Source organism: Fomitopsis serialis (genome assembly GCF_022376445.1).
Source record: "Fomitopsis serialis strain Sig1Antser10 chromosome Unknown B0H18scaffold_6, whole genome shotgun sequence".
Classification (NCBI taxonomy): Eukaryota; Fungi; Basidiomycota; class Agaricomycetes; order Polyporales; family Fomitopsidaceae; genus Fomitopsis; species Fomitopsis serialis.
This window is the reverse complement of record NW_025954966.1, coordinates 273,698-290,972: the sequence shown is the minus strand read 5'-3', so window position 1 is coordinate 290,972 and position 17,275 is coordinate 273,698. Positions and strand designations below refer to the sequence as shown.

General features: G+C 56.8%; 4 protein-coding genes across 4 annotated transcripts; 2 read left to right on the top strand and 2 right to left on the bottom strand.

The window, feature by feature from the left end:
* Positions 1-150: 150 nt before the first annotated feature.
* Positions 151-3,207, top strand: B0H18DRAFT_1207744 (uncharacterized protein; the record flags this gene model as incomplete). Its single annotated transcript, XM_048036230.1, has 2 exons — positions 151-1,071; positions 1,129-3,207. Exons 1-2 carry the CDS (start codon positions 361-363, stop codon positions 3,205-3,207), a joined length of 2,790 nt encoding a protein of 929 aa, XP_047898276.1. The 5' UTR covers positions 151-360.
* Positions 3,208-6,425: 3,218 nt separating this feature from the next.
* B0H18DRAFT_980017 (uncharacterized protein) lies at positions 6,426-7,384 on the bottom strand. The gene has a single exon (XM_048044436.1). The coding sequence runs from the start codon at positions 7,345-7,347 to the stop codon at positions 6,685-6,687; it is 663 nt and encodes a 220-aa protein (XP_047898275.1). The 5' UTR covers positions 7,348-7,384; the 3' UTR covers positions 6,426-6,684.
* Positions 7,385-7,805: 421 nt separating this feature from the next.
* On the bottom strand, positions 7,806-15,509 carry B0H18DRAFT_1187874 (uncharacterized protein; the record flags this gene model as incomplete). Its single annotated transcript, XM_048036020.1, has 18 exons — positions 7,806-8,591; positions 8,638-8,994; positions 9,025-9,250; positions 9,343-9,461; positions 9,624-9,662; positions 9,888-9,962; positions 10,062-10,158; positions 10,533-10,659; positions 10,702-11,317; positions 11,427-11,864; positions 12,165-12,721; positions 12,749-13,369; positions 13,529-13,680; positions 13,887-14,774; positions 14,804-14,924; positions 14,945-15,068; positions 15,390-15,444; positions 15,474-15,509. 18 exons carry the CDS (start codon positions 15,507-15,509, stop codon positions 8,161-8,163), a joined length of 5,079 nt encoding a protein of 1,692 aa, XP_047898274.1. The 3' UTR covers positions 7,806-8,160.
* An 829-nt stretch (positions 15,510-16,338) lies between these two features.
* B0H18DRAFT_1114946 (uncharacterized protein) lies at positions 16,339-17,259 on the top strand (the record flags this gene model as incomplete). Its single annotated transcript, XM_048033187.1, has 1 exon — positions 16,339-17,259. The coding sequence occupies one exon, from the start codon at positions 16,339-16,341 to the stop codon at positions 17,257-17,259; it is 921 nt and encodes a 306-aa protein (XP_047898273.1).
* Positions 17,260-17,275: the final 16 nt, after the last annotated feature.

Here is a 17,275-nt window from a genome sequence, read left to right as displayed (position 1 = left end):
ACACAAGCACAACAAGTGCATCATCACTGATCAGCATCCTAACGAGAATCGAAACGTCCGACTCGGTCACTCGGAGTCGAGCGAGTCGGCAGAGGGGACGGTACATAGTCACTGTCCGTATATGGATAACTGTCTTGATATCGTACACGTTAGTCTCGAACCCGCCTCTCACGGACACCCTAAAAGGGAACCCGTCCGTGAGAGTCTGGACGAGAACGAGCGCCCTAGGGGGACCTTTGCGTCTCGCGACTCGCGGCGGGCGCTTCACTCACTCGCGCGTCGCGTCTCTCGCCTTTGAGGCTCGCGCGAGCGTACAATCTCGACCTTGGCTACATATCTTCCACTAGACTGCAATAAATCATGCCGTTATCCTATCTTACTCGATCTGTGCGAAATACCGGCTATCTGACACTCGTTGACGACTCGGATGAGCCCGAAGCATTGAGCTCTATTGCACCGAGTTCGTCACCACCAGTGGAGGCGATTGAGGTCGATGACCTGCCGCCGGAGCCTTTCGGTACACTGCCGGACTTCCCAGAGGATGACGAAGGAGACCTGAGCTATGTACCAAGCCATGGTCTTCCTGCGCGGCGCCGCAGTGACGAGGAGAAGGCGTTCGCAGTACTGAAATTCATGCGGGAGAACCTCTCCCGCTTTTCACTTCGTACATTCCTCATGACGCTGTTCTCCTCGAACTCCGGAGGTATCAAGAACTATGTGAATACATGGAAGGGCAATGGTGGAATCCCGGAGCTGCTGGAAGTGCTCTGGTCGATGTCTGGACTGCGGGACGAGGACGTATGCAGCTGGGTCGCAGAGAGAGCAGCGAAGATATGTGCACGGGAGGCAGGCTGGCTCACAGACAGAGCTGCGGAAGGACCGCATACTGTGTATGCTGAACGACTTCGCTCGCCAGCGACAACCGTGTCTGTCGCACAGCTGAAGTCCTTCCGAATCGAGGACCTCACGGCAGCGTATTCCAAGACTATGCCTCGGACTCGGATGATCATGAAGGCAATCATCAACAAGGAGAACACAGCGAGGGATAGCGAAAGCCGGAATCCAGACGATGTGCGTGTGTTTCGGGCCTAGCTGTTTAGACCTGTGCTTACAGAGTATTGCATATAGGGGTGCACATTGGCGACATCGATACTGTTGAATCTGCGTAGCCAGAAGTCCAACGTACATCAGGTCATCAATAGCATGATCCTATGGGATAACCGTGCACCGAAGCGCCTCGTCCAGATGCTGAATCGCTTCGGTGTCTCTGTGTCTTATGATCACCTATGTACCTCTATCCTGGTGCTCTCGGCGAACGCACTTCGCATCGCACGCAAGATCGCCAACGACCCCCGAAATATGATCATGCTGCCATACGACAATTTCAACTGGGTCTCCGGTGTGTGGGAGACATCAGTTCTCCACGGTGCTGTACAGCATGACCAGGTATCCGCGATGGTCATCAGCCTCACCCTTCCTGAAAGTGGGACCGCACATCGCCTCGCAAGTGTTGAGCGTTTCGAAGCATGCCGTGGGACTCGTCACCGGCTGCCTGCACAGACAGCCTTGCAGGACATTGTGCCGAGTGAAGCAGACCATACTGCCTTCCGTGACGCAGCTATCAGCCATGTCATGATGATTCTGGTGGACGAGGTTGCGGGATTTGCGGGTTTCCGTGCAAGTGTTCCAGGGCTTGTTGACCCCGATGCGATTCCCGTACGCAAGACCGATCGCCATTACCTACCGACGTTCGACCAAGAGCAAGGGTCGACACGCGGCAACATGGCCGTGTTGAAACACTATTTCATCGATGTACTGCAGATCCCTAAAGCAGTCTTCGAAGATACAATGTTCTTCGTTCTTGGGGACCGGCTCACAACTGCACGCGATCGGGCAGCGCAGGACCAAAGAGGAGTCGATCGCTCCGATTTCAGGGCGGACCACCTCTCAAGCCTCGCTATGACGAGTGGGCTTATGCATGTATGCTTCAACTTCATCCAGGCATGTGCCAAAAACCTTTGGGGCGGAGAAAACAGGGACACAACGAGCCTTCAGACACTCCGTGATTTGCTCCGAAACCGGAGCGAGATCAATATCCAGAAATTCGACTTCTATGCATGGCTGCGTTTCTTGGATTGTGTCCTACGAGCACTCGTGATTTCCGCTGCAGTCTCAACCCTCGTGCTCAAGGACACGACAGAGCTCTCCTCGCAGAGACCAACAGCAGCCGAATTCCGGACCATGTGCGAGACGATCGTCGATACATATGTCATGTCTTCACCAGATTGTCTTGAGGCCGACGGAATCAAGTCGGTCAAGGGAAACACGACCTCGGGCCATGCTGCACTCACAATGTTTGATCTCATGACACTACGAGAGATGCGTCATGCTATCAAGCACGGACATCCGACTCGGATCCTACGGATCCTCAAATTCTGGACACCCATGTTCTATGCAGGGCGAAGCTACAATTATGCCCACGAATGCATGGAATTACTGCACAACCTGATACACGACTGGCCAGAGGATACCGCCAAAGTCCTCTTAGCCAGCATGCTCGTCAATACAACTGGTGAGCCTGATGGCTTTCTCGAGGCAGATCTGGACGTCGAACACCTCAATTTACGCATCAAGAACCGCGCGCATGGCACGAATGCCACACCCGAGATGCTCTGCAAAGTCACACCATCACTTGGTCACGTAAGGGACTTGACAGATCGTGTGTACAAGGAGACAGGTGTGCGCGACGTGAATGAACACCATGCCAAGGTGCAGCAACATACCGACATCCGGCTCCTTGCGAATCACCTTGTCACGTCGCACGCACTGTCATTCGCTCTCGACCAGGTGTCTGAGCATGCCATCACCGATCTCTTTCGAACTGGCCTTCATCAACTGGCCGGCCCACATGGCGGCCATGCGAAGCACCTTCTCCGACACCGTCTTCGACTCCGTTCTCGTCATGCAGATGAATCACATGGGGACACGCACCCGGAGAACTCTGTCGAAGACATCACAGAGGCGGAAAATGAACTGGCAAATGCCGAAGATACATTGGACGGAGCCGAAGTCATGTTGCACACTCACAGCGACAATGGTCCGATTAACGGCTTCGAACACGCGCAGGAGAACGAACTCGTGGATCTGATAAGAGCAGGAGAGAATGGATTGAGGTCAGGTAGTCCATACAATGATTATGAAGCGTAGGGAACGGCAGACCGTCACGGTCTGCGGGTGACTACACTAGCTCGAGCTTTCGTAGCACCGGCTGATTGTCCGTCACTCTAGTGTCCTGCGAATTTCGACTTAGTCCTGAATGTATCATCAATAAAAAGGTCATGCTCACCATTGTGTTTCGTCATGGGCCTGTCCCAGTATCACCCACTGCACGAAGAGCTGCCTGGATAGCGTCGAAGAGCGGCTCCGCCAAATCATCCCAGTGGATGATATGTGTCAACGGGTACAGGTCGTCAACTCGCCGAATAGCACCTGCATGGTCGGCGACGGCCTCGAGATCCTTGTCCGAGATGAGCGATTTTGGGCCGTACAATGGCCAGCGGGAGCGCCATCGCTCGCGCCACTCGTTGTCCCGCCAATCCTGCAGACGTGCGAGCACCGTCTGCTTCGCATTTGTGGACATTTGGCGCTCCGCGCGCCGCGACTCGTCTTCTGCGGGATTGACCATCACGAACTCGAACTCGCGCGGAGGGATGAGCTGGGGGTAGCAATTGGAGCAGCAGAGACGACGTGGTACTAGATGGGCACTATCAGATGGGCGTGGGGGTTCTCGAGGTAATGATCAAAGACGGAGTCGCAGCAGCGCTCTGTCTGGACCAACTCGATTATCCCAGGGTCCTCATGGCCAGGCTTCTGCGGACTCAATTTGCCTCCGCGCTCGAACTTCTTCTCTGCAATGAAATAGCCTACTGCAGTCATGCCGGGGCTTCTCGCACCACGCCCACGGCGCTGGTCCGCTTTTGCCATAGTGAGACCACTGCAGAGGTACTGGATGACTCGCTTTACCAACGGAAAATTCATGCCTGCGCCAAGCTTTTCGGTCGACAAGAGTATCCGCGTCCGTCCTGTTTTGAAGTCTGCTAGTGCTCGACTCTGATGGTCCGGAGATAGGCCGGCGTGCAGGATGTCGACCGCACTTCCGGGAAGGGAGAGGTCCTCGAGCTTCTGTCGGAACCAATAGAGCATTTCGGTGAGCAGTGTTGTGTCATCACAATAGACAATTGACTTGTCCAGGTCTGCGAGTGACTGTCCCCCACGCGGCAACACAAATCGGAGGTCCTTGAAGCTCTTCACATCGTGCTCCATGTGTATGACAACTGTCGAGAGCTCCGGACGGAAGTTTCCGATGTTGAAGAGGATGTAATCATCCTTCATTCCCACATGCGCAGTGAGTGACGCCCGATACAGCGCAGGCAGAGTAGCCGACATGGCGATCAATGGGGTCATACTACCCACAGTCGTTCGCAGCTGATGCATCCGGCCATACGCAGGACGCCAAGTGTCCGACTCGTGAACGCAATGCGCTTCGTCGATGAAGATCGCGACGAGCTGGCGCTTGTACCACTCGGAGTACAGGATCTGCGCAAACACGGGCGACTCCAGCATCTCGACGCAGACGTAGGTCACGCGATAAAAGCCACTCGCAACCTGTTCAAGGGTTGCTGAGTCCTTGCGGCCTGCATGTATGAACACCGACGGGATACCCAGTGTGTTCGTCCTGTGATCGCAGTGACATGAACAAACGGTTATAACATAAGCAGATGTGTGCGGACTCACTGATTCTGACCTTCCTCTCCGAGGCTCGTAAAAGGTGTGATAACGAGGACTACACCGCGATCCAGAGTAAGGAGCGGGAGAGTCCATAGGAGAGACTTGCCGAAGCCGGTCGGTGCAATCACGCAGATGTCCCCACTGCGAGCGAGAATTGCATTGGAGCACTCCATTTGAAGCTCTTTGACCTCTCCCTCGAGCGGGATAGCTTTTGCACCGCGAGCAAGCATGCTCCACTGTGTTCTCAGGAGTGGTGTGGTCGGATTGATCTTGGGCGGAAGATCGCACTCGAATGCGAAGGCCTGGCGCCGACGCCGTCCTGGAGCGTTGAGAGAGTATGGTTTGTAGGGAGGGGGTTTCTCTTTGAGAACGTAGCCATTGCGGTAGAGAGCGTGGTGATTCTTGGCCTTCGAGGCGAGTGGTGATATGCGACCCGGCGAGTCGGAAGGACTGCCCCTCGACTGCTCACGAGCAAGAGACTGGCCACTGGCCTGAACATGGCGGGTTGGCGAGTGAGGTGTAAGGAGCTGGGCATTGGTCGACGAGCCTGTCAATGGTGTACGTGGGGCATGTGTGGATTGCGAGTCCTGCTCAGCACGACGACGCTTGCGAGGTGGAGGCCATACTGCAGCTTGCATTTTACAGCTCCGAAGAGCTCTAAACGCGTAGAAAGACAGCCGCGCGGGTTTCCGGAGACAAACGAATGGATTGCAGTTAAAGAAGGGTATTATACATCGCGCCGCACACGCAGGAGAGCGCGATGGTACAGGCGACGCGACGCGCGAGTGAGTGAAGCGCCCGCCGCGAGTCGCGAGACGCAAAGGTCCCCCTAGGGCGCTCGTTCTCGTCCAGACTCTCACGGACGGGTTCCCTTTTAGGGTGTCCGTGAGAGGCGGGTTCGAGACTACGTACACGTGGCTACTGAACGTTGAACGCTTGCCAGTGAACCGCCGTGTCGCCATCCGGCGCTTGCCGGTGGGTAAATCGGTTGCCACCTTGCTGCCGCATGCGCGCAGCTTCCGAGGTATATGCATTACGGGAAGACAAGCCGTCTGGTTTGTCAGAAATCACGGATGTTTCGAGCTTTGAAGAAGGGGTCAATCTTCGAGATGTATCTTTTCTCACCCGGCGACGGCACTCTGCCAACTCGTGTCGTAGTATTGAACATCCCTCGATTCGAGTGACATTCCAGGTAAGTGCAGAAATTTGCGATGTAGAGAGAAGCTGTGTCAGACGACATCATGACACGACCTTGGCAGGCCGGTCAATACTTGTTCGGACTCGCCAGTGGGCTCGTAGTACGAGGGTCCTCGACCTGCTTCACGGTGAATGTGTACTCGCCGCGTACGCTCAGTGACCAGTGCGCGGCGTGGACGGTGCTGTTTTGTACACCATAAACGGCGTGCGTTCCCGCGTAGACGCTGATCGTACTGCCGAGCCCACACACCTTTATCTGGAGCAGAGGGTCAGGTATCATATGTGACTCATGGTCCTCTTACTCAAAGAAGGCGCAGATGGATTGACGATGTCGCATTGACAGAGGACCTCAGGGTAGGGTACCGCCGTGTGTTAGTACTTACTGGCCTCTGTACTAGTACAGTGCGCACGCCACGAGGAAGAGCGATACGAGAAGCCGCAGGACCCCGGGCAAGGCGCTTATAGGTCCGATCCGAAAACCCCGGATTTTGGGCCCTTATGTCCGCACGATTTTGACCCCTGTTATGTCCGCATCAGGATAGGACCTACCTGTAGGGGTGCTTTATGGCCGCATGACGGATCGGACCTCTCAAAAATGCGGTAAAATCGGAGAAAATGCCCGTAAAAACGCTGCATGGCCCACACATTGCGTCGGAGTAGACTACCAAGGAAAACGCCCACATTTGTCTCCCTTTATCGTCAAAACGGTTGCATGAGTAGCACATACGCATAAGCGCCGAGTACCATATCTCGAGCGCCCAACATTCGTAAGTACGAATGTACTCTAGGTGGCGCGTCACAAGAGTAGTCGCTAATTGACACGGATGGTGAGAGACAATCAAGCGGGCAAGCCAGTCGGTTGCGAGATGATAGCGAACATGGGAGGTCAGGAGTACTGATATGGTCCTTCATGACTTGGTTGGTACTCGAGGTCGACGAAGAACCTGGCGCATCTTTAGAATGAGGTCGACTGTGAGATTGTTTGTAGCTGGTCACTGCCAGTGGCCCTAAGGCTCGTGACCGATGGCTTGCTTGACCGCGGCGATGGCAGTCGCATATTTGAAGCTCGCGAACAATGGCGTGTAGCCGACCGAGACGAATGCGAATGCGAGAAAACGCTCTCGGTAGAGTACGAGAAATGCGCCCCTGCGAGTCAAACACTTGGCCAGTATGCCTGGGTAGCCAACATCCTACGGGCCAGTTGCTCTGGCTGAACCTGGCCCAAGCGGTACCACTACGACCACATCGCGTCTCAATGAGACGTGCAGCGTCGGATGCCCTTTCCCAGCTACTGAAGCACTCACCAGTGGTGTTCTGGTGTTCTGTCATGATCGCCTTGCTCACGTTCTCACGTCCGCGCATATCGCGCTGTGTTTGTTGTCTCCGCCGGCTTGTCCATTAATATGGCGTACCGTTTGATGCAAAAATGAATCCCCCCTACATGAATCGGAAACACCCCTACATATGTTCGGCACCCACTACATACACTTTCGCAATACCACTACATACACTCTCATTGCCCACACTACATATATTTCGGCGCCGACCCCACTACATGTTCTGCAACCGACTACCCCTACATGTATCGCACTGTCATTACGTAATCCATTCTCAATAAGTAAGTCCTTTCTTAGTCTTTCTATGGACTCGAATAAGGCAATGGCTTTCTTCGCCCCGTCGAGCGAATGGGCAGAACCGCTGCTCGCCTTGTACGACGCGTTGCGAGCATCAACCCGCTCGACCCGCTCGATGTTGAGCGTCGCGAGCCCGCACTGAGTCGGCGACGGTGGGCGCTCCGGGCGCTAGTGCCCAGCGCGCTACTCTCGACCGCCACCACCTTTTCGTCTCTCACCACCTCCCGGGCAGCCACCACGACCGCCCGACCTCTCATCAAGGCGCTCGCACTGTCCCAACAGACAGGCGAGCTGAAGCTGAACTACCGCCAGCTCAGTTAGGAGTGCCCGACAACCCCTCTGTGCATGGTACAAGACCGGTGCATCCTTCCTCTCCCGGGCCTCAAAAGCCACCCGGGAGACCTCCAATCGACCCTCTCACCTCTCTCGTATCTGGCGATGTCTATTCGGCTCCCCGCGGCTCTGGCGACACGCAACAAGGCCGCGCGGCCCCGGACTCGCACGACCCGTGTGTAAGCTCGGCGCCGAGCAACAACACTGCTCAGACCACCGAGAACGCCGCGAGAGAGATGCAGAAGGAGGAAGGGGAGAAAGGCAGGAAGAGATAAGAGGGGGAAGGGCGCGGGACGAGCAGAAAAGACGAGCACGAAGGCTCGTATACCGCAGGTACGCCCTCGATGCCCGTTCCCGCCTCGCCGTCCCCGCTCTCAGTGCCCACGCCGGCAGGCATATTGACGCACGAGGCGTCCGTCGTGCGTCCTGCTGGCCACGAACACGGCACGCCCGACTTTCGGGATGACCTCTGTGTCGTACCCACCACGTTGCACGGCAACACGGCGGATGCACAGAGCTGCGCGTCCGACGTGCCCGTGTCATCGACACTGCCCGCGCCAGCAGGTGTACAAACGAGCACGAAGCCCGTTGTACGCTCTGCTGGCCACGAAGATGGCATGTCCATCTTCCGGGACCGACCTCATGGTCGTACCCGACGTTCCGCAGGATAGCATGTCGGACGTACATTGCTGCACGTCTGACGTGCCCCATCCATCTACGATCTGCCGCACAATGGGTACATCGAGCCTACCACTTGATGTACACGCTGTCAGCGAGAACAACGATGTGCCCGGTGTATTCGCAAATGTACCCAGCGCGCTTGCCGACTCCTCATGCGCGAGCGGCGGCACCGGTGTACACAGTACACCCCACGATGGTGGACCCCGTACGCACATCATGGCCGCAACGCCCGCGTCGGAAGGCAGCATGACGAACAACGAGTTCGTTGTGTGCCTCCCTGACGTCAAAGATGGAGTGGTGGGCCTGTGCAGCAGCACTACAAGTGTGTCTGCTGACGACACGCCCGGAGAGGCCCCTAGTTCTGCCGGGCCGTCTCATTGTATTTCGATACCACCGCATGCGGCGGATACATCGAGCTCATCGCTGATGTATCCCCTGTCGCTTTCCCTCAGGGCATGCGTGATGTGCGTCTGCCCGTGCTCGGCGCTATCCTGCCCATTCCCATCTCGACTTCTCCGAGTCTGCTGCCCACACCGATGTGTGGTACAACGAGCACCGAGCTCGCTGCACCCGGTGTTGGCAACTCTACGGAGCCACTGACACCGTTGACCGCCTGGCTAACGAGTCCAGCGTTGTCGCGGCACACGACGCACGACTGGCACGTCTTTCTAACTGTACTTACCACTACCTGCTAATCTGCCCAACATACAATGAACAATGTGTGTGCCTCGCGTCCGACCTCAGACCTGTCACAACCTCCATCGCGACCCTTCTCACCCGTCTCAAGGCCGTACGATGTCTCTTCCGATACATCCATGAGACCCGCCGCTTCGCGGCAGTGTACGGAGACGTCGACCTACGGTGCACTCCGGATTTCAGATGATCAAGCTGCTCCAGATACTGTATAGCGAAGAGGACATTGTGAACAGTGTTACGGACACTACGGACAGGATTAAGATGGCATATATAAATCTCTTCTGTGCTACGTACAATACTTAACCGTGACCCGCATGTATTCACTGCCCGAGCCTAGATACTTACGACGCATACAGTATTTACTTATTCTGTTCCTATCTTGTACACTTAGGCGTGCGTCTCGCCGAAGGCGCGCGCTTTACCAAAATGGAAAGCAGCCTTTTACTCCCAACCATATCGTCCGCGCGCGAACTATTCACGCTGTATGACTGCGGGATTGGCCATCAACAAGAGTGCTCGTCGTGCTCTCGTCTCAAAGGTGTTAGCTCGTCACTGCACCTGGGATAGGCTCGTTGCCGACTCCCTTACAGTCCGGCTCGTTGCCGACTCCCTTACAGTCCGGCTCGTTGCCGACTGCCAGCGCGAGCTCAACAGCCGCGTGAACGACCTTAACGAGGACTCAACAGTCCTCGTACGACCTCTACGGGTTCTACGCCCCCTTAACGACCTCACAATTCATCAACTCATCTGCCCCGGTCGCCGAGCGACCACCATAGTTAGTCTCGCCGGGTAGCCCGCCCCTTGTGTCCAGGACTCGAACTGCCGAGCCCTAACAAACAGGGGGATCATGCCGGGTGATCAGTGGTGTTTCACAGTCAACGGACAGGTGTTCTATGTATATGAAGGGGATGAATACCATTCTGTTGAACGTTCAAACCGTTCTATGTGAGGATCTCAATGGAGAAGGTGAAGCAGCTGCTCGAGAGTGTGGTGCTCAGTGGACAGATTATCGGTGAAGGTGCCAGCCTTGTCATGCCCATGCGAGGTCGACTCCTTGTGCGTGCGATGACTGTCTGGTCGCATGGAAGGTTACTCGCGTTCCGGTGGAGGATGTGAGCATTCTGTTGAGGTCAGCCTTGCTGTCAAGCGCGACGAGGATGGTACACCCATCGTAGATGTATCGTGCCTCTTGTGGCATAATACCTGGTCTATGTACATGCGGGGTGAGGTAGCCACCACCTCAGAGACAGGTGAGGTGACTCTATCTGTGCCGTACTCGTACTCATACTCGCCCGCTTGCCAGCTGACGAGTAACAGGCGATGAGCCCCACTGGCAGGCACTTTGATTCCAGCTCAGCCATCGAGTACATACGATGAGGTCAGTACATCTGGCGACTCGGATGTACTGGGCCTCATTGATTGCTCGATGACCTGCTTGGTGGTCTTGGTGGTCGAGGTCATGCACGCATGCCAGGTCGGTTCTTCATACGTGCAGCGGGTACCCAACGTGTAGGGACTCGACACAAATGCGCCGAGGTTGGACTTGCGTCCGCGTGGGTTTCCGCGATCGAAGCTGACGGACTTGCTTGTCCCTGTGTCGGACGACATGCCCGGCTTCCTAGTCTTCGACAAGACTGGCAACCGTGAAGATGGCAGTACATCCAACAGAGTGGGTGTACTGTGTTTCTTCACGCCGTCGTGCTCACGGATTGTCGAAGCTGACGTGTGCAGTGTTGTCGACGAGCTCGCTATGCTCGGCGACAACGTCTTGATGGAGGATGTAGGGCGCACGTTCGAGCTCAGCTCCTCGTACGTGCAGCAGTTTTCCGGCCAAGAATATGTCGGTATATCCAAGGCGGATGTGTCATCCAACTTTTGACTCAAGCGCAGGCCGGTTTTGGCCTTGCTCGTCGGCCGAAGGTTCCTGCGCCTGCGAGCTTGACTCCTGGTGTGCACGGACTGGGGCCTGATCACGTAGTGCGGGAGGCCTGTACCGCTCGTACGAGCTTGAGTGAGACAGCTCATCTTGCGGGCGAGTCACAGTACTCGTTGATGGCGATGCTGACGGAGTCAGTACATCCTTTAAGTTGGATGTACTGTCCTTCGTCGAGCTCTCGTCCATCATGGCCGAGTTCTTGAGGCTGGACGACATGGCCAGTGTCAAATCCGGAGCCTTGCATCCCGTTGATGTAGAGGCAGTCGACGCTGGTGCAGGCCGCGATGTCGATGAGCTGATCGACAAGCTTTTGGGCGCGTTGATCACGGCGTTGTCACCGGTGTCGGTCTCGCCATATGCAGCGAGCGAAGGGCTCGCTCTGCTCGATGACAGCATCTTGATAGAGGAGGACGAGCCAGTCGTGCTCAATTGCACGCTGACTGCGTCGCTTGACGGAGCCTTGACCGGGCTGGTCTTGCCCCTTGTCGGAGTAGGTGTGATCGACAATGCGGATGAGTCGATCGACGTGCTCAGAGGTACATCGATGGCGACATCATCGAGAGTGTTGTGCTCGCCATGTGCGGTGATCGTTGAGCTTGCTGTACTCGACGAACATGTCTTGACCGTGGAAGTGGGGGTAGACGCGTCGACCGTGCTTGATCACGCGTCGACAGCATCGCTGGGCGTAGGATACAGCCCAGACATGCCAGACATCGGTATAGCGATCAACGTGCTTCTCTGAACGTCGGTCGGAACTCCTTGTATTGCAGATATTTCGGCTTGTCTTGAGTCCTTGGTCTCGGACCGAAAACCGCGGGCAATCCCTTCCCCCTCCTCCATCGTTGCAGAAGGAATTTGATCAATACAGTGTACATCGAGCGAGCTGTTGCTCGACGTACCCAGTACATGGGGTTTGAGATACGCGGCGAGCACGTTAGAGCGTGCGTTGCGCGCGTTGCTAGGCTCGTCAACAGTGAACACGTCAAGCCTCGAGCTCGGCGTGCTCTCTGTACGAAGAGCAGGTGTTGTAGTATATGAAGAAGACGCGCCGGTCGTGCTCGTTTGCACTCCGGACACGTCGTACTTCGTGACAGTGGGCTCGTTGACCAACTCATCGCGAAGATTCAGTACCCTGACTGAATCGCCAGCAGCAGGTGCAACGAACTCATTGTTCGCTGTACCATCTACTGGGATGGGTACCGAATGCGTGCGCATCAAGGCATAAGCTTGACGGATATCAGTAGGCACGAACAAGCGTGCGGACCGTGCATTCGAAGACTCATCGACAGATAATACATCAAGCCTCGAGCTCCGAGTCGACGTAATTCCTATATGATGGATGGATGTCGCATGAAAGGCGTACGACACGTCGGTCATGCTGAGCTGCACGCCGAACACGTCGAGCGTCGCGACAGCGCTGGGCTCGTTAGCCAGGCCGTCGGACGGATCCTTGATGCTGGACGACATGGCCAATGTCGACTACGGAGCCTTGCATCCCGTTGAGGTGGAAGTCGACGCTGATGTGGGCCGCAGTGTCGACAAGCTGATCGACGAGCTTTTGAGCGTGTCGATCGCGGCGTCGTCGCTGATGTTGGTATACATCGATGTGGATGCGTCGATCGACGTACTTCTGGGCGCGTCGATGGTGACGTCATCGCAGGTGGTGGGCTTGCTGTGCATGGTGAGTGATGAACTCGCCGTACTCGACGAGTATGCCTTGAAGGTAGATGTGGACGCGCCGAGCGTGCTTGATTGCACTCCGGCTGTGTCGCAGGGCATAGTATTGATGATGGACTCGCACCTTGACGAAGGAGACGTCGCTGACGTGCGTCTGGGTACGTCGACGGCGACCTGGTCATGGTTGCGAATGTCGGTCTTGTCGTGCACGCAGAGCGACGGGCTCGGCGTAGACGACAATCGTGTCTTTGCGATGAAGCCAGATGCGTCGGTCGTGCTGGGTAGCACGCCGAACACGTCGTGCGTCGTGGCGGCACCCGGGTCATTAGCCAGGCCGTTATGAGGATTCGCTACCCCAGTAAGGTCGCCAATACCGGGTGCAGCGAGCTCGGTGCTCGTAGTACCATACATCGGTGCCGGGGGCAGACTCGTGTCCATTGACACGGGAATAATAGGTCGTGGCGAGGACGCTCATGGATGGGATGCGTCGCGCGCACCCTGGAAGTCGGCTGTGTGTACGTCGAGCGGCGGGCTCGACATATGCGCAACACGACTCGGACGTGGTGTAGAGGATCAATAGGACGACCCGGTAGAACTAGCATGTTCTCCGGGTGCGTCGCTACGCCGAGTAGGGGCGTGTTGGATGGCGGCGAGCACGGGTGGCCGTACATTGCGCGTGTTCAGAGAAAGAGCAGCGGCGGATGCATCAAGCAGAGGGCTCGACGTATCCGCAGTGTGCTGTGGTAGAAGTATAGGAAGAGGCGGTGTGGTAGAGCTCGAAGGCTCTCCAGACACGCCGCCTCGCGAAGTGGGGCAGCAGACACGGTGGTCGTGCTACTGCTCAGGTCCAGTGCGCCGACTTGAACGTCAGAGAAGTGCGCGACGACCTTGTTGTCCGTCGTGCTACTTCCCGACTCGGGCACTGGAGCCGGTGACGTGCGTACCGGGTGCACCTTTGCAGAGTGTACCTCGGGGCCATCGGTCGCGCATGAGATGCCGACGAGCATGCCGGGTACATTTGCTAGTACATCGGGCGTTGCGTCATTCTCGTCGACAGCGGGTACATCGAGTGGTGTGCTCGACGTACCGTCTGTGTGGTGGTTCGTAGGAGAACGGGGCGCGTCAGACGTGCAGCGATGCGCGTCCGACGTGTTGCCCTGGGGAACGCCGGGTACGGCGCTGAGGTCGTCCCGGAAGTCGAAGACGCTGTCTTCTTGGCCAGCAGAGCGCACCACGGCTTCTTGCTCGTTGGTACGCCTGCTGGCGCGGGCAGTGTCGACGACACGGGCACGTCGGACGCGCAGCTCTGTGCGTCCCCCGTGTTGCCGTGCAACGTGGTGGGTACGACACAGAGGTCGTCCCGAAAGTCGGGCGTTCCGTGTTCGTGGCCAGTAGGACGCACGACGGATGCCTCGTGCGTCGATACGCCTACTGGCGTGGGCACTGGGAGCGGGGACGGCGAGGCGGGATCGAGGGCGTACCTGCGGTATCCGAGCCTTCGTGCTCGTCTTTTCTGCTCGTCCCGCGCCCTTCCCCCTCTTATCTCTTCCTGCCTTTCTCCCCTTCCTCCTTCTGCATCTCTCTCGCGGCGTTCTCGGTTGTCTGAGCAGCGTTGTTGCTCGGCGCTGGGCTTGCACACGGGTCGTGCACGTCCGGAGCCGCGCGGCCTTGTTGCGTGTCGCCAGAGCCGCGGGAGCTGAAGAGACGTCGCCAGATACGAGAGAGGAGGTGAGAGGGTCGAGTGGAGGTCCCCCGGGTGGCTTTTGAGGCCCGGGAGAGGAAGGATGCACCGGTCTTGTACCGCGCGCAGAGGGGTTGTCGGGTGCTCCTAACTAAGCTGGCGGCAGTTCAGGATTGTCACTGACTTCAGCTCGCCTGCCCGTTGGGACAGTGCGAGCGCCTTGATGAGAGGCTGGGTGGTCGTGGTGGCAGAGTTGCGGTCGTGGCAATGGTCGTGGCGGTCGAGAGCAGCGCGCTGTGCGCTAGCGCCCGGAGCACCGACCGTCGACTCAGCGCGGGCTCGCGACGCTCAACATCGAGCGGGCCTAGCGGGTTGATGCTCGCAATGAGCGCGTCGTACAAGCCGAGCGGTGGTTCTGCCCATTCGCTCGACGGGGGGAAGAAAGCTATGTAACCGAGTCCATAGAAAGGACTTACTGAGAATGGATGATTACGTAATGACGGTGCGATATATGTAGGGTAGTCAGTTGCAGAACATGTAGTGGGGTCCGTACCGAAATATATTGTAGTACTGTGTGGGTAGCGGGAATGTATGTAGCTGTGTTGCGAAAGTGTATGCAGTGGGTGGCGAACATATGTAGGGGGTGTTTCCGATTCATGTAGGGGGTATGGATTTTTGCGTCAAACGGTACGCCATAGTCCATGCCGCCGTAGCCAAGCATGTCAGGCACAATGATTGAGTGGCCCCCGCCTTGAAGAACGCGTACGTGTCTCCGGACGAGTGGTAGCCTTCGAAGAACGAGATGCTTTAGTCTCCTGTATCTTGGTCAGCCAAACCAGGTCGAACGCACCCTACTAGCAATCTTCATGTGTCCGTGTCGAGCCATCGGCGCGTGATCTGCGAGAGAGGCTAATGAGACGCGTTGCGCGCGTAAATCCTACACTGCGGTGCATGAATTCAGCGTGAATACAGCTATGTATAGTATTCTGTAAACAGGAGGCGAGACTCACATTGTAGTACAATACAAGCTTGGCCAGTCTACCAAGTCCCACATGACGGACGCATTCAGAGAATCTGCAATTCCGGGGTCCCAATCATAACAAGCAGCTGCATGCGATCATCGTAGCGAATCAGTAAGTTATCTTCCAGGCCCGAGCAGATACCATCACCCGCGATGCCATCCACAGAAGTTAGTAGCATTGCTTAGCTGCTGAGAGATCCACGACGTGAAGTATGCTACATACCAATCTCGCGATACTGGCTTCGCCGTCAAAGGCGACCACGAGGTCAATTTATGGCCGCATACGGATAGGACATGCGAACGTGACAGCATCTATGGCCGCATATGGATCGGACATGGCGCGAGCTCTGGCAGGTCTATGGCCGCACCAGGATCGGACATGAGCGCCCTATTTGGGCTGGTTATGGCCGCACCAGGATCGGACGTATAAGCGCCTTGCCCGGGGTCCTGAAGCCGCCCTCGAACCGCACCGAGACCGGCTCACTAGAGAAAGACGCAGACGACGGCCAGGACGACGGTCGTGCCCACCGCGTCCTCTACTAGTCGCAAGCGGCAAGAAACGGCGGACGCTAGTGACGGCACTGACGACGTCGATGAACAACCTGTTCCAAGAAAAAAGCGACCCAAGTACAAGCGAGAGAGCGCTGCCAGCGCGGCTCGAATCGAACAGTCGTGGGGTGGACCAGTCCATGAAATGACTCGATATTCCCAGGTAGCATATACATCCGCACCAGAAACAGCAGATAAAGTGCCTACGAGTTCGCGCCTGCACTCACTCTTTGAAGACCCGATATCGGAACTTGGTCATGAAGCCCAAACACTGAGCGCAATCCCTCCTGGTGAGATCCTTGTCGGCGGGCGCGCCGTGGCGAGCCAGTACACTTCGCCTGGCAGTGCGCCAGGTTTTGAGAGCCTGATACCCCGGGATGGGCTTCTGGACCCTGCGAATCGCAACTCGCAACTTCAACCCACCGATGCGCTGTCGAGTCGGCGGCGGTCGCCATCACCCGCGATGGACATGCGGTTGGACGCCTCGCTAGAGAATCAGTGGCTCCCGCGCACCATGAAGCCACTCCCTCGCCGGCGGGGGATCTCCGTAAACAAGGCAGAAATGCCACTTCAACCCGGGCCCGGGCCATCGCTGGGCTTCCAATCAGGGCAAGGGGAAGGTGCGCTTTCCGTGGACGCCGCGCCAGGTCTACTCCTGCCGACACCGTTACGGCCGCTCGATCCTCCGGACCATGTAATCCCGCACCCCGCCGACAACTCTCTACTAGGATGGCACTCGCCTGTCTCGAGCGAGGGGTCATCCCCGTCGCTGCCGATATTCTCCCCAGAGTCAAGCAGCATTGTGGACTGGAGCAACCCTTCAGATCAAGAATCACCTTCTGTGACTTCGGCGGACTCAGCGGGATACATGTCCGCCGGATACAGCACCCCCGCGTCCAGGCATCCAACTGTTAGTGATGCTGACGATGAAGACGGGAATCCTTTTAAGCCATCGGGCAAGGATCCCACATTCTGGCGCTGGATGGACGCTGTCTATGTGCGACTGGGTGAGAGGCTGGAGTCGCACTATCGGACAGCTGAGGCCTCAGGCGCTAGGCAGAATTGAACAACTACTCATAACT

Excerpts from the sequence above, each read along its gene's own strand:
- B0H18DRAFT_980017 (XM_048044436.1), bottom strand. The coding sequence starts at position 7,347 with ATGCGCGGACGTGAGAACGTGAGCAAGGCGATCATGACAGAACACCAG.